The sequence below is a fragment of the Morone saxatilis genome, unplaced genomic scaffold (genome assembly GCF_004916995.1).
Source record: "Morone saxatilis isolate NCDOM2014 unplaced genomic scaffold, NCSU_SB_2.0 Contig17, whole genome shotgun sequence".
Classification (NCBI taxonomy): Eukaryota; Metazoa; Chordata; class Actinopteri; family Moronidae; genus Morone; species Morone saxatilis.
Window position 1 is genome coordinate 3,840,489 of NW_023339729.1, and position 16,861 is coordinate 3,857,349.

Sequence of the window (16,861 nt, forward strand, 5' to 3'; positions counted from 1 at the left end):
GCTTAGTTGTCAACTATTAAATAAAATAATAAATATTATTAATAAAATATTATTTCAGCTTCTTTTCTAGTTTCTTAAGTCAGATATGACAAAAATAAGTCATTTAAAGACGTCATGTTGGGCCTTGAGAAACACTGATAAACATTTTTCTACAAATTCCTGACATTTTATGAACAAAACAACTTAAATTAAATAGAAAAAAAAATAATGGAGAAATTCATGAATAATGAAAACAATCATTAGTTGCAGCCATAGAGCATAGTTTTGAGGATATTTGTTGCTGTAAATAGAGGATTTCAGGCTTTTAAAAGGTTTAATTAATCAGTGTCACATTACTCAGTTGCTTTATTTATTTTTTTATTGGAAGACCTACTGGACCTTGACCTAATTTGACACATTTCTATGCTGACTGAGATACGGTTTTGCTGATAAGAAAGTGAAATGATCTCTGACCTATTCAGCAAGGGATGGCTGTAGTCAGTAACTGCAATAGAACACAAGCATCGCCTCTGAGGAAAAAAAAAAAATCCCATCTTGTGCAGATTTCATGGGACTTAAATATCTCAGGGGGGGAACATGTGATTTCATTCTATTCTGACATTTTATAAACCAAAGATATTTTCATACGTTTGATGAAGTTAGTTTGCAACCTTTTTAATGGACTAGTTTGAAAGAGAACACAGGGGAAAAAGGAAAAGGTGGCCAGTTTGGGCTAGACAGAGCACACAACTGCCATTCATTCATCCTTTGCTCATAGCCAATGGGACTAGTCAAATGGGGTACCATCACCTAATACAGCTCCTTACCATTCATCACCATCAGCTCAACATGCTGAGGTCATTCACTGGGTGGGTCGAGCAACAGGCCCAAAGGCAGGGGCACGTCTAAAACGTTGAAGCACCTGAGACGAGCCAAGATTAGCAATGGAGAGTGGATACTGTGAGGTCGACAGCATCCTGTTACCAAGGTGTAGATCAAAAACACCGGGGTGTCTTCAGCAGCCAGTCTGTAAATGCTTCACATGCTGAAGCAAGGCCACGATAACCTATTTTCAATATATTTTGATTACACCTGGGAAAGTGAGTAAATACTTCACATAAATATATGTCAACCAATTTGGAATTATAAGATGTCCTGCTTTGTCCATATGGCTGAATAGACATTGATGTAATATTTGTGCTTTCGGCAATCTAAATGAATTATTAGTGAAGAAATAAACTTAAGAGTGTGCAGTCACCTTCTTGAAGAGGACAACGCTGTCCTTGGACACCTCAAACTTGCCGTAAACGGCCTCGTCGGACGTGATGGCGAAGGGAATGTCGTCTATGGCTTCAGCTGCTTTTTCGTAGGCCTTGGCACCGTCGGAGTTAAGATCCTGCAGACACATATAAACTTCCTTTAATATAAAGCAGTGTGCAAGTAATCTTCAGTGTTTTTTTTAACATTTAAAAAGGCAGTAAGGCTCTTCAGGTGGTTTGAAATCAACAAAGCATACTGACAAAGACGATGCCAGAAAAGTTATATTCAAATAATGCAGATACTGAATAAACAAACTTCATGCATTTTGAGATATTACACTCGTCATCAAAATCAACCATCCAGTAATCTGTACAAAACATGTTTATACAATATAAAAACAAAAGAAAGGAGATTAAAGGGAAAAGGGAGAGATCAGAATCATACCTTAAAGAATCCAATGACTGCAACCTCACTGTCAGCGATCAGAGACTCTGCCTCTGTGACTGCGGCCAGCGTGGTGACGGCCGGGCCTGTGCGCTTCTTCAGCCAGCTGACGATGTCCTCTGCCTGCCTGCCAGCTGCAGGACAACAAAACCCATTAACTCAAGTACTTCTGTACACACAGGCATCACGTTGACTTGTCAAAAGCTAAACTGATGATGAACTAAAATGATTAAAATATGGACAATGTGCCATCAGCTATCTGGCTTCGAAGTAGGAACATTTTTTAGTATTTGACTCGCACTGATACTTTTTACTGACTATTTTCACTAAAGACCAGGTGACAGGTTTGAATTTAACCACCTCATGTATCAAGGCACACAGGTAATAATAACATTTTGTCATTTTGTCAATTTCCCTGTAGGGATCAATATAGTATTTCTGATTCTGGTTCTTTATCGCGCACAGTTCATTCATCATGAATAATTCTAGTTACTGTTCATGAAGTGTATATTGTCAATATACTGTATGTTGCTATGGTTTTATTGCCCAGGCCCATGCTATAGTGAATTTGCACTGTCTCTACTGTAGTCAAACTGAAGACATGAAGACACACCCTTCATACATTTTCCAGCTTGTCAGAAAAAAGTTAAAATATGCCAACAGCAACAACAGACCACTTCTGCATTTCTTAAACCTCTGGTTAACAGCTCTTTCAAATTCAACTGACTAACAGAAGTGGCTCATTTGTTTTTACTTTCAAACCCAAGCACCACATTGTATGATCATTCAATTATAATACAAAGACAAGGCAATCAAAGGCAAAGATGTGTTTACCTTTCTTTGGAGTAACACTGTAAGACTGAAATTAAACTGGACTTAAGATAGACCTGGCTGTCAGACTGAACCAGTGATGCAACATGGTAGCAATTTCACTGAGAAACACATGATGATGAAGTGATACAGCAGGCAGTCTTGGCGCAATGCTGTGAGGTTTCAGGCGGTGCGTGGGAGAGGGATGTTTCTAGAAGCTGGACTCAAGTCATAGTAGTAATTTTCTCCCCCAGCTACTCTCCCTACCCTTTCCAAACAGAGCCTGCCCTGGGCCAGTGGAGAGGAGGCAACAGCGACGTGAGGAACTGCACATATCTCTGCCGGCTCAGACTCAGCATGAGAGGAACGTGCAGGCCCAACCCACTTTTGACTCGGTCATGTTGCTAAAAGCTGATTGGTTCCCTTGCTGTTTATGCTGCTGTGCATATCATATTACCAGCATAAAGAAAGTCAATAGGGCTTGCCTACGAGTGTCATCTGATTCGTTTTCCATCTATGGAGCATTTCATAACATGATACTAAGCAATAATATTCACTCACTTAACTATTACAGCAGTTTCTCAAGATTACATCACTTTGTGAAAAAATTCTACCATTCATTAAAAAGATGCACTGGGTAGAGAAAAAACTATTTGTACGATGGGGAAGAAGAACCTAAAACCTAAATCTTAATACAACATAAAAGTAAACAGACACCTTATTTCCCACTACTGCCTCCACCTTCTAAATTATCTCTTTTTCATGCAAGTGCAATCAATTTTAAATAATATATATATATATAAATTAAATTAAATAAATGTAAAAAAAAAAAAAGAAATCACAATAATCCTCACCAGAATACTCTTTGGGTGACTCCTTCTCTCCGCCCTTGTAGAACTTGATGGTGGGGTATCCCCGGACGCCATACTCTTGGGCCAGTTCGGTCTCCTCTGTGGCGTCCACCTTACCCAGGCGGACCGCTGAACCCTCGGCCTTCAGCATGCCAGCGGCCTTGGCGTACTCTGGAGCCAGGGCCTTGCAGTGACCACACCATGGTGCATCTGTAGGAGTGTCAGGAAGGAAATTAGCAGGTCCCATACAGTGGTTTGCACTGTTGTACATCTGATCAAAGGGGTTGATCAATTGTGGTACAAACAGTCCTATTGATCACCCACTCAAAAACACTTAATAAATGCCTTTACTATTGACCAAGACCCTGTCCTGCTTGCACGTAGCAGAGCAGAATATAGTGGTACTATTAGTTGATTACTTGATTGATCAATGCACAGAATTGATTTTACAAACTATTTTGATAATTGATTATTGGTTGAGCAAACATTCACTTTTTTCAGTGATATAAATGTGAGGATTTGCTGCTTTTCTACACTGTATTGTTTTAACTTACTTAAATATCTCAGGGGGGAACATGTGATTTCATTCTATTCTGACATTTTATAAACCAAAGATATTTTCATACAACGTTTGATGAAGTTAGTTTGCAACCTTTTTAATGGACTAGTTTGAAAGAGAACTTGGAGGATTACATATCCTAGTGGCTGGAGCAGACTACCATACAAATGCGGGATAATTTAATTTGCACTGTGGCTTCACATGTTAATTTGTAAGCCAATGCGCCCAATTGAACATTGTACAAGTCTGAACTCAAGTTCCAAACAGATAATCAACCTAATCGCAACTGACACGTCAAATAAAATGACCTGCATTGCATCACCTTAAATTCTTGACAAAGCTTCCTTGTTCCAGGACAGTCAATATAAACGCACAGATGAACTTTTGTAAAGTACACGTCAACCTAGCTCCACATCCCAACACAGATCCCGCCCAGCTGAGAAATACGTGGGCCAACAAGGCCTTCAGCCCTCCCATCCTGAGCTCATTGGAGAGTCTGTCCCACGGCCATCTGTGACTGGCCCACTGGTTCGTCAGTGAAATGTGTGTCTGTGTGTGAGAGCAGGTCAACAAGCTGACAAAAGTGTAGCGGGATGGGCCTGCAGGCTATGAAGAAGTGGCCCATTACAGTTTACGGTCTGACACAAAACCTCTCTGTGTATAATTAGGAGAAATTAATCACCCCAAGACAAGAACTGAATTTACATTCAAGTCAATAAGACGTTTGGGCTTCAGTAAAAGTGAAACTTGCTGTATGAAACCACAGCAGGCAATCGAAACTTAAGTAATCCCGCACTTTTCTGATTCCCCTGAGTTATTCCTTCGCTTCTGGCGTTAATAATTGTGTTAATAATTGTGTTATTACAGCATTATCCCGGCGGTAAAGTCATCGTGGCCGACTTCTCAAAATGCAATATGATGCGCTGCTATTAGCTAACTTACCTATAACACTCGGCAGCTATAGATAAGTCAAAGCAAGACTATGGCTTAACAGAAACTGCATTATAATTAACATTAGTTGTTAAAAAAAAAAAAAGGTTTGGGGTTACGATGTTGTGGCAAGTTTCGTAACCCAGTCAGAATCGATCACTTCGAGGATATTCGGTGCTAGCTAACGTTTGCCAAATTTAATGGCAAATAGTCTGACAAAGAAAAAACGCAGTCTGGTTGACAGTGCACGTCAATCTTTTTTACACAGTTTGAATGTGAAACAGATCCACACATGGATGCAAAACTGAGCAGGACATCAGTAAGTTAGCCACTAACGGCGGCAACTTGTCAGAAGTGTCAAAGTTTAATGCTAACATTAAGCAAGGCTTAATTTAGCTAGCTAGCCGGGTAACCGGTGAGCCTGCTGCAGACACCGAGCTTCAGCTGGAGACATGTTCTAGCTGTTGTTACTTACAGAATTCAACCAAGAGGTTGGGGTGAGCTGCGAGAGCCTCGTCGAAGTTACTTTTCTTCAGCACCAGGACATCTTCTTCCTCAGCGATCTCAGCCCGGCTGGCCACCGCCAGTGTGCAGATGAGCAAAAACTTCAACATAGTTGCCGTCGAGTATTCTTCCTGACAGAGAGACAAGAGCTGCAGACACGGTCGGCTACGGTTGAGCTGGGAGATTGGTCTTCGTTTTGGTCTTTTTCCTTGTTTAAGGTTGGGAGAGTAGCTGGTATTTTGTGTCTACCGCTACTAACGTGGCATCGCACGCAGAAACCGGAGGGGTCAGCCGTAGTGCGCATGCGCATTTATCAGGCCGAAAGCAGTTCGTGTTGAAATGTGACTGGACCGCAGCGGGCTGCACCTGGAAGTGAATGAGCGGCGCTCCCTGCTCTCTGCTGGCATTCCTACACATCAGCCCTGAGTGATAACGCACACGGATCATGGAAAACTGCATGGAAAACATGATCTTTAAGCATCCACACCTCACACCCGAGTGTTTCATATTTAAACGCAGTTTCGGTCATATTGCAGCTATATCACGAAGTAGGCTATTATTTCTGTTTATCCAAATGTGTAAAAACTGCATGTTCTATAAGTGAAATACGTAAACTATGTTGTAATTTGGGTATTTCCAGTATATTTCTGACTCTGGGCTATGGGGTGTATGCAGCTGATGCAACTATGGAGGGAGGTGTTTGGAAATATAGGTGTTTTTGTGTTTGCAAAGGGGACAGGGCAAAGTCTGAATGATTAGTAACACTTGTATGTCACATGATGTTTTACTAAAATCTCTGCTTATGCTCTGGTAAAGCAATCACTGAAAAGGTGCTTATATATTAGGCTACCATTGATATTATTATGTTCTGGTCAGGCTGGTTAAAGGGTTGCTAAGCCCAAATAACAAAAAGCCAAGAAAACCTCATTTAGCCACAAAAGCTGCGGTTCTCAGATATAACCATTGACAGTATATATAACTAATACACTACAGGAGTTCAGGAATACAGTAGCTTCAATACAACACTCAGCCAGAACAACTAGTTCACTGTACACACCCCTGTATGTATTAGATGTAGGATAAAATAATGTGTCACAGGCATAACAACAGAAGAACAGGCTGCATTCAAAGCAACAGCCAATGCTGTGTCATCCTATGACTAATAGACATAATAACAGATACTGTCTCAATCAGCCTCTGCAGCAGTCAGTGAGAGAGCTAGGTCAGGTAGCTCTGCTAATTCTAGCAAGCTGTAATGATGCAGACTTGACTCGGCCACAACTGAGAGTGCATTCCACAACTGTCTTATATATAACACATAAAACTTTATCACAATACATCTTAACTTTCATCTACGGATCAGAAGGAATGCAGAATATATTGTGAGGGAACACAAAATAAAGAAGACAGAACAGAATCTTTCTTCTCCTGGTGCTTCATCCCATTTCACTGTGATGATATTTTTCACTGACTAGTTAAAGGCAAGAAGTGAAGAAAAGAAGAAGGGAGGTCAAGATGACATTAAGAATTCATTAATTAGCAAAGACAAGTTGCTATTTAGATGAAGATAAAGAGAAGCTATTTGAATCAAACACTGATCCGTTGGTGTCTGGTCAATGTGTTAAGAGAGGGACATTAACTCCTCTGTTAGTCCACTTAAATGTTTACAGAGGAATTCAGCTATGTACAAGTTAGTCTGGTTACATGTGAGTGTAACATCTGATGTATCAGTTGGTCAATAAGGAACCTGAGAAGCAGTTCAGCAGGTACAGTTAGTGCTCACATCCAGGAGAACTACTGTAAGGCAGGTTTAACCAGTGTAGGAGAGACAAGGAAACTGTCAGGAAAAGACAACTAATGTAGCCAAACACGTGCAAATAAGTGGTGTTGGTGTAACAAATAGTCAAACATACTGACTCAAAAAATATCTGAATCACTCAATCAAATATGCAGCATGTGTAAGTTGTCAAAATGTAAAACATCCCCCAGTTTGCTTAAAGGTCCAGTAGGATTTAATAGCATTTTGCGATGAAGTTTCAGACTGCAACCGACTGAAGACGGCTCAAGCCTGTAGGACAAATACGGTGGCCTTGAAACTCAAAGTGACCTATCTAGAGCCAGTGTTTGGTTTGTCCGTTCTGGGCTACTGTAGAAACATGCCCGGTCCATAGCCCTCTGTCTCAGAAAAAAACGTCTTATCCTAAGGGAACAAAAACACAACGGTTGTTATATTCAGGTGATTGCACACTAATGAAAACATGCTTATGAATATTATATTCCATTTCTGACAATAGAGCCTCCTTAATGTTACACACTGGACCTTTATACGATACACAGAAATGCAATGGCGTGACCTCAGTGTTGTCAGTGGTAGCTACAGCCCTTGATGTGGAGTAGGGAGGCAATGATTGGAGCAAACTGATGTGCTACTGAGTTAAGGGGACGCCCCCAGTTGTTGAATGGTTAAGGTGCATACCCCCCTTGTTACATACACCCTCTCTTCCCACAGACCCTGTCTCCCTCAGACTTACTGTCAGAATCTGCCAGAATAACGTCATTACTTATTAATACTATTTTCTGACACAAAACAAACAAAAAAAGGCACAGGAGTTGTTCTCAGCTTACTTAATCTTCAAGACACTCCAGAATGTAATCAGCCGCAAGAGAAGATGTATTTTTAATGATGGATATCTCCTTTTGGAATTAAAATCTCTGGCTGTGACACATCAGGCAATATTTGGTCAGATTTCATGCAGTTTCCTGGCAACAGGCTCTTCTGACTGAGGCAACAATATTAAGGCAAATTAGGTTTCATCCTTCGCTCCCTCCTACATCTTTCATATCTCTGACGTTGAAACGTTTATGAAATGTAATATGATATGGTTGCCATAGAATCGTATGGATAACTAATCAGGTAACATTGCAAATATCATATTTACCTACAGTCTTTGTACACAAGGTGTTCAGGAAATGACAGCAGTACGCTATGGACTACTCTTTGCTTTAGTTAAATCCTGTCAATATTTCACAGAGGATAACAGATTTGATGTGTGCTTATGCAGTAATAGTGCTTGTAAAACAAATACTGTATATGCTATAGGACTTCAATATCTCCAGGCAAACTTTACATTTTCCATCCTCTCCTTGTTAAATGCAAAGCATACGTGTCATGAATCACCAGTTGACAGAGCAGTGAGCTCTGCAAGCCGATAGGCTGAAGCAATTTGACAGTTTGTCACGGTTGCACTTGGTTTAGCCACATCCTCCAATCTGTCACATAAGAGAAACCAACATATCTTTATGCCAAAATAAGACTCATAATATATCATTTTACAAAATCCTGGATATTCTCAAATTGATACAAATTGTAAAGTTTAAATTATAACAGATAATTCTGGTGAATCTTGAAGGCAAATTCACAAACCCTGAATGTTCTTCTTACTGTACTTACAGCACAGTAGTTCTCACTTTGTGTGATCTCCACACAACTTTTTTGCAGCTGCGCCTTTATTGTTTACGCTCACACTTTATGCAAGACATAAAATGATTAAGTTGCTGCTAAAGGGAGAGGCTATCTGTTTATTTTATCAAGGGCAAATATTGGTGACCTCTGTTCTGCAAACCATTATTTGTTTAACTTTTATATAATCAGGCTGGTTAACCCTGAACACTGCTGTGTATAAGGATGGGAGATTGCCAATTCAAAGATTGAAATAAAACTATATGTCAGTATGCTTTTATGAGTAGAACATTTCTTACAAGGTGCATGGAGAAGGGAAACTGGTCTTAAAGGGTCAAAAATCTAGCATTAGTTGTAGTATAAAGACTTTGTTGCTGGAGATTTGCTTATTCCTGTCAGAGATATGTAGATTATGTGTGCACTGAGTGGACCAAATATTCAGATAAAGGCAGTATCTACCTATCTCAGTAATTCTAAAACAAGAAAGAAAATGTCACTAATATTTTGTACAGTCACTGGTAGCAATAAATAACAAAATGTTACTTAAAACAAAATTAGTGATTCTTTTGGTCACCTTGAGGCAGCATAACCAACTCCTTGGCAAAAAGTTAGCTATGGATGCATCCAGCAGGAATTTTGAATCCAATATTCATTCCCTTTTTAGATTTAGTTTTGGTTTCCATTAACTCCTGAAGAAAATTATGGCTCCAAATGTTCATCAGTTGGTCACTAACTTTGTGTGTCAGCTGTTTGGTGCTGAGCATAATCATATGTTTAGTTGGTAAATCTTAATCTGCAAAGTAAGTGGTAACTACAGATGATTTGAAATATAAAATTACAGAAAATGGAAATACCCAGGTACCTCAGCATTGTACTTAAAGTGCTCCTCCACTCAAAAATGTTTTTCTTTTTGTTCCTACAGTATGATCTTCAACAACAATATTTCCATATTCATAATGAGGTAGAAAGAGTAGATAAGGATTTTAATGTGGAAAGTATATTGTTTTTGCAGAAAAAATACATCAGACACACATTATTGTTCCTAGCAGACTATTTATGTCCTAATAAATGTCTGGAGGGGATCTTTATGTGCAGTACTCAAGCAAATGTACTAGTGTGAATATACTGTACATAGTGTAGCTAATAACGCCAGAAGTATTTATTCTGTATTTAAGTGCTGGCATTTAAAGACATTCTATGAGCAAAGAACACAAAAAAATATTTATGAGCTCTGTGTTTTTTCTCACTAGGGATGAACAGCAGGAGATTCTGAGCTGGTCTGATCCAGAAAGATGTAAAATGTTGGCAAAGAGGACATTTAATTGTTCAAATGAATGACTGTACCAGGAAGTTCAGTAATAAGCCAGATGAATTCAGAGCAGGCGGACGGAATGAGAGACGAGGATATGCTGATCGCCGTACGCAGAGCTTGAGCTCATGTTTTGGCCATTTGGATGAATTCAGGTCATTAAAGCTTAATGGGATTTTAATGAGGATGTTGGCAGAGACGCAGAGTGAGATGCGAGAGAGAGAAATGAACGTTCACCTTTAAATACATTTATTCAGTCCAAGTGCAGTTGCCATGCCAACGCTACCAGTGCAGGCCCCTGGAGTCCTTGAAGTTATTGGAGGCAGGACATTCAATTACAGGGAGCTCTGAATATGACGTGAGTTTATAATAAACAATGCGGACGCCGAAGTTTCCGGTTGCTGGCATATTCCAGTTGTAATGTACACCATGTGAGAGGATACCATTTAAATGCATCTTTAAAAAGAACATTGAAATGGCGAACAATGTCCCCTGAACTATGAGTTCAGTACTGAAAATTATGTTTTTCAAGAGTGTACAATAGATGCATAGTACTCATGTGGTGCCATTAGAGTCATAGGAACCCAAACCCATACCAAGGACATCCCATTACTGATGTATATCTGTGTGTCTCTTCTACATTTTGCTGTACGTTTGCTCAATGGGCTTGCGTAATTAACAGAACAGTGACATGACAATGTTAGCTTCCTCTGTTGGTGACACATCATTACCACTACACCTTTTGCCATCATCTTTTTTACTTTCATTAGAGAGCTAGGTATATTTGTTTTTTAAAGAATGCAATACAATTTAAATGTGTGTGTCCCACAGTGCAAGGCGCTTACAATAAGGTTGTATTTGCACATATTCTTATCTTAGATACCAGGTAGGATAACCAAATCCTGTATGAGTCCTACTTTAAAGCTGCATTAATAGATGCTGAAAATGCGATACAGATATATTGTATGTTTTGGTCTCCACCAGTTCCTGAGGGAAATATCTGGCTCTTTAGCTGCTATTGTTCCACAATGTTTACCAGCTAGTCATGAAATTTGTCAATTTGCAGTTTGGTACTAGTCAAGTAGCTAGCTCAGCGTTTTGCTGAAAACGGCTGCAAGCAGCTGCAGGAAATAAGGTTGAGGAAAGCGGAGCTGGAGAACCAAAACAATAAGCTAAAAGACACTAATAGGCTTCGTAGAGCTGCAGGGTTGGATGGTAATTCTCTGTGGCTTCGTCACTACAACTACACCTTTGACATTACTCATAGTAATCTGATCCATTCTTAATATTGATAATAGCAGCTTTAATGAACCACACTGCTTTAAACACACACTGTATGGGATAATACAGCACGCTGGGGTAAAGTATATAATCATAAGATGTGAAATCACAACCAACCCATTTAATAAAAAGAAAAACATAAATAAATTATATCAATGTGAAAACTACATACAGGGGACCTGCCGTAGGAGGAACATTCAGAACATTCAGCCTCTAAAAGTGAAACAATTCCTCAATTAGATTTGAAAAAAAAGGTCCACTCTCTGATGTTCTATTGCCACTAAAAATACAGAAATTTCAGACATGTGCAGCAGGGACCTGATGAAAAGTACTGCAGTTAACAACATCAGTACATAAAGATGATTGACAGGACTGACATTATAAAGGAAGAGCTTCCAACAAAATTCAGAAATACCATCGTTACAAGTTAGGAATTGTTATTATAACTCTGAATAATCAAAGGTTCAAATCAAAATAAAGAAAAACAGCTTTTGTGGATTAATACAATGTGATTTTTCTGTTCCATGTCACCTTCAAATATTCATTTTCTTTTATATTCATTTACTGCTAATTGCAATCCTTGCCTCTTTTTCAATGTTAAGCTCATTTCATAAGAAGCGATCCCAACATCCTGCAGTGCACTTAAATGTTCTACCACAAGATGGAGCCATGTGCTACCAACAGACACTGAACTGTGAAGTGAAGGGGAAGAAGAATGATTTGCTCTGTATAATTGATGCAATAGCGCCTCTTAGTGGTGGCTAATAGGGAAAACCACACTATTGAAATATAGGCTACACTGACTGGAAGGCTTTAACCTTTAGTGGTTAGTGTTAAACTCACAAAACATACTATAAAATATTGAAGTTGTATTTTGAAGCAGTTATTAGACTCAACAACAAATTCTCACCAACATCTGACACCTTTGGGTGGACAGGTTGTGACATCAGTGAACAGAGCAGATGCACCTGAGCAGCTCCTTTTATCCACAGGCTGTTCCCATCATGTGTGAGTCAACAGTGGAATTTGAAAACGCTCAGTTAAAAATCTGTTATAGTCACCCTTCCATGTGTCATTATGCCTTAAAGTAGTGTAATGTACTGTTTTGGTTCAATTATTTTTCCTCCACGTGCCCTCTTTATTTTGACTTGTTATTTCCCACAATGCCATTCAACATTCAAAAACATGGGATCCAAAAACATCCATGGTTTAGTTCTCAAACCCACATTCTCAGCACACTATCATATATGATTGCATACTGTTCATAGATATAGTTTTTTACATATATACTGGTGTATTTACATAATGGCAAATTGTAGTTTTTTTATCATATTTAATTTTAATAACTGCTGTACTGTATCCACTGTAATAATTCAATACTTTTTTTAACAATTGACACTTGAAAAGATGAAGGCACTTGCAGATTACAAGTTAGCACAAAATGTAAATCTATCTATTATTATATTAATCTATTATGCATAATTAAATATTCTGTATGTAATATATCACAGTAGTGTCCCATATTTCTAAATCACTTCCGGAAAGAGAAGCAGTTTGATCATCAACATTAACGGTCCAGGTAAGGTCCAATAGACTTATAGATACCTGTGTGAGCTAGTCCGTGTGCTCACTTGAATACACACATACACACACCAAAGGCACTATATATAATGCACATCTTTGTGTCTTTTCCTTTTTTACATGACTAAGAGAGCCATGCAATATATAAACTGTTCCAACACAAATGGCAAAACAAATCGATATTACAGGTGACAGCGGAGTCATTTCCTGCTTATCACATTTCTATGTAGCTGTAATATCATGGCTCGTTATCACGCAAGAAAAACACACCACCAGACACAGTGAAGATATGTGACATGCGTTTATTAAGATACAAAAATATTTACAGCTAACTTAGCAGTCAATTATTTCACTGATTGGAATCTGAGAATGTACTTGGTAAAGCTGACAAAAACAGAAGGAAACAGAAAAGTGTGTGAGGAAAAAAGCAGGCTGTGATCACTAATCCACCGGCACCGGCAGGTCCTGGTAGTTGTTGACCTCTTGATGGTAGTGATTGATCTCAGGTTGTTCACTGTTGAGCTCAGCGTACTCTACTGAACCCTGCAGACACACAAAGCAAGCCACTAAACACACACAGCTGATTCCTTTATCATTCTGATCCTTAAACCCAGGCACATAACACAAAGCAGTTAAGACTAAAGTACACACCAATGCTGCCCCTATACATACAAAGACTAAAAACCCATTGCAAGATTATCATAATTTCAACAAAAGCAATTTATGTGGATTCTAGTACAAAACAATTGCCCCTGTATGAGTTCAAATCTGATGTTAAGATGTGTTTTTATCCATCTCCTAATCCACCTAATTTATAATCCTCATTTCGACTGGAACAAAGCCCAATAAAACACACCCAGAGGATGCTCTGTTTGTTCCCATTATACACACTTTTAACAATAATAAGACTACATTCAGACCAAACTCCACAATCTGTCATCAAGAAGATACACTGATGAAAGAATCGACCATTTTTAGATCATGATGTCACATCCTTAGTTTATTATTTTGAATTCCTCTCCTCAGCTGCCTCCAACACCATGTAGGGACAAATGGTGCGGTCAGGAGCAGCAGTGATTAAGGCATACTAGGGGACAGTATGCTGACTGAGATGGGCTTGGAGGTAATTTGACTGGGCCACAGCGCTGATCTGAGCAGGCGATAGGGAAGGAAGCCCCAGCCCAAATGCCTTTGTTCTTGTCTGGAAACTCTGACAGCCGTTTCCCTCTCACTCTGGATTATCAGTGTGCAAACGGTCACTGTGACCAGGAGGTAGCCAACGCAGGGACACCGGGATGGTTTTATTCATTTGGTACGCAAGTGACAAACATGAGTAATGCTGCTGTATAAAACCTATTTAAGTCATTGTTCAAGTCAAAGGGGGAAAAAATTGCATCACCTCTTTATGTATTATTTGAGTTAAATCTACATTAAAATAGTATTTAAATACTACATTCAGGACAAAAACTCAAAAAATTAAAACTTAAATTTCACTAACAAAGAAACCTTTTTTCAGGTGCCTGAAAAAAAGAGTTGGAGTTTTTCATGAATTTGAAAACTCATTAACCTATTAACTGACTTATATTCCGGTATATAATTAATAAACACTACATGCCATTATAGCTGAGTGCATTCAGAGTGTGTACCAGTGGCTATTTTACAATTTGTAGTTTTTTTTCATGAGAGCTGTAGTTTTTTCTGTGCTCACAATCGTTGTTTGACCTTGTTAAAATCACAGTCGTTTCAATTTCTAACACCAACTACTGTAGTGGAGCTAATATCTTAGAATGTGGAAAGTAAACTCCAGAAACACAACAAATTTTTTCATAAAGACTGATGAAAGAAAGGCCGAATGAGAGATTGCAGTGAGTTACAGAAGCTTGTGAACCAAAGCCTGGCCCAGATGTGATGACTTCCTGACTCTATAGCGAACATTTTGAAATTTGAATGGAGTTTACACTGTATACAGGTGCTGTGTTATAAATGAAATGGGACTGAATGGGTCTCCATAGACTTTTATCATATAACTCATAATAACTCAAACTGCACATGTCGTCCCAACGAGCTAAAGTTGCTCAGTGTGTAGGAGTATGGAATGGGATTTGCTGGCGGAGATATCAATACAATGGATGTCTATCAGATTGCTTTTAAAAAAGGTAATTATTTAAAAGCAATTATAGATTCATCTAAATCTAGCAAATTTGTGAATTGTTATGCTAGAGTTAAACTGTAGAACATGTATTAAGTTGTTTTGTGTCTTTATTATGCAACCTTTTTAAATTCTTGAGGGCAAATGTATTGAAAGTGCAAATCAAAAATGGTTTTATCGCAAGTAAAACAAATTTGTGATTAAAAATGTAATTATGTGATTTAAAAACTTTTGTTTGTTGCCTCTCGCTGACTCTCAATACGCAGACAGACCTTCTGCAGACTTGTTCAAACAAAAACTTATGCTTCAGTCAGAATTTGAAACTCTCTTCATCAGAGAAACTTATGTTGCAGATGAGACAGCATACTTATGAACATGGGGAGAGGGCTGGTAAACTTCTTTTGCATCAATTACATTAGTCTTTATCCCATAATTTGATAGCTGAAATTAGTGATGAAACTGGACTACTAGAAACAGACCATAAAAAGATTAACGATACTACTCAAACCTTTACACCTCTCAAAATACCTTGGACTCCTCTGATACAACATCCTTCTTGGAAAACTTGAATATTTTAAATATTAGGATCTATAGTTTAGTTCTACCCAATTTTTCATGCTATTACCGGGCAGCAAACATAAATAAATTGTCAATCTGGCTTTCCACATTACCAACAGGTGAAGGCCCTGTCTGGTCTACTATGGAACTATATTCAAGCTTACCAGTCTAACCCATATCCTTGATCTGCTCACCCATGCCTTTGAACCTAAATAACCATCTAAACAATCCAGTGGTTCAGAATAGTATACGAATTTGGTCCCAATTTAGACGGCATTTTGGCTATAAATACAAGCATTCAGCTTCGCCCCATAACATTCAAACCTCTCTTACTTTCTTTAAAGATCTCTTTGTGAATAACTAATTTATCTCATTGGACACACTAAGGTATAGTGTGTTAATGAAACATTATATGGCACCCCCCTTCCACCCAACAAACTCCTCTAGAGGATTGCTAAAGACCTGGCACTAACCTTAAAGGCTGTATTTAAAGACTGTATGTAATTCAACACATTAACCCTGCAACATTGACCGAGACAAAGGATGCCTGGGAAGATCTTAAGGTGACTATCCCCGATGCCATTTGGAATCTCTTAGTCGCATTCATTCCTCATCTATTTGCATTTGCCACTGGTTGCTGCAGTTCAAAGTTACGTATCATCTCTTACTAAGGCTAAACTCTCTAAATGTTCTCAACCTCTGACTCTAGCTGTCTTAGATGTCACCAGTCACAAGCGACAATGGGTCATATGTTCTATATTTCAAGTGTACTCATATGTCTGTAACAAAACAATAGATCCCAACCCATACATGGTGGTGTTTGGTGCTCCATCAACAGAATATAGTATCACTTTATATCAGTCAAATGTCAGAGCACTCACCTAACTGTTAGCACAGCGACTAATTCTAACCAGACGGAAGGCTACCAGTTCTTTATACTATGGATCAAGGAAGTCATGATGTGCCTCCAAATGGAGAAGTTGAGATACACTCTGTATGATATAATAGAACCTGGCTTCCCTTTATTGGTATGTGGAAAAGCCTCTCTCTTTTTCCCCAGCAGTCTGATACTGAACCTTTAACCTTTATTTCCCTTGTCTTTTTTTCAAAATCTCCTGAATGCGATAAAACCTGCATGTAACCTTTGTACCATACTGCTGTCTTTTCTGTTATTGTTGTGGTTATT

General features: G+C 38.7%; 2 protein-coding genes across 3 annotated transcripts in view; both read right to left on the minus strand.

The window, feature by feature from the left end:
• The window catches only part of p4hb (prolyl 4-hydroxylase, beta polypeptide), a 14,386-nt gene extending 8,744 nt beyond the window's left edge, over window positions 1–5,642 (minus strand). Inside the window, exons 1-4 of the mRNA XM_035660056.1 lie at window positions 5,309–5,642; window positions 3,348–3,554; window positions 1,684–1,817; window positions 1,238–1,375 (exon numbers count right to left, since the gene is read on the minus strand). Of these exons, the coding sequence (XP_035515949.1) occupies window positions 1,238–1,375; window positions 1,684–1,817; window positions 3,348–3,554; window positions 5,309–5,447 (618 nt within the window). The 5' untranslated portion in view covers window positions 5,448–5,642. The remainder of the gene's footprint in view (window positions 1–1,237; window positions 1,376–1,683; window positions 1,818–3,347; window positions 3,555–5,308) is intronic.
• A 7,608-nt stretch (window positions 5,643–13,250) lies between these two features.
• Window positions 13,251–16,861, minus strand: part of si:dkey-237i9.8 (platelet endothelial cell adhesion molecule) — a gene marked incomplete in the record, with an annotated part of 18,964 nt that continues 15,353 nt past the window's right edge. For both annotated transcript variants that reach the window (XM_035660046.1, XM_035660045.1), the window contains 1 exon segment: window positions 13,251–13,511. In XM_035660046.1, the coding sequence (XP_035515939.1) occupies window positions 13,410–13,511 (102 nt within the window).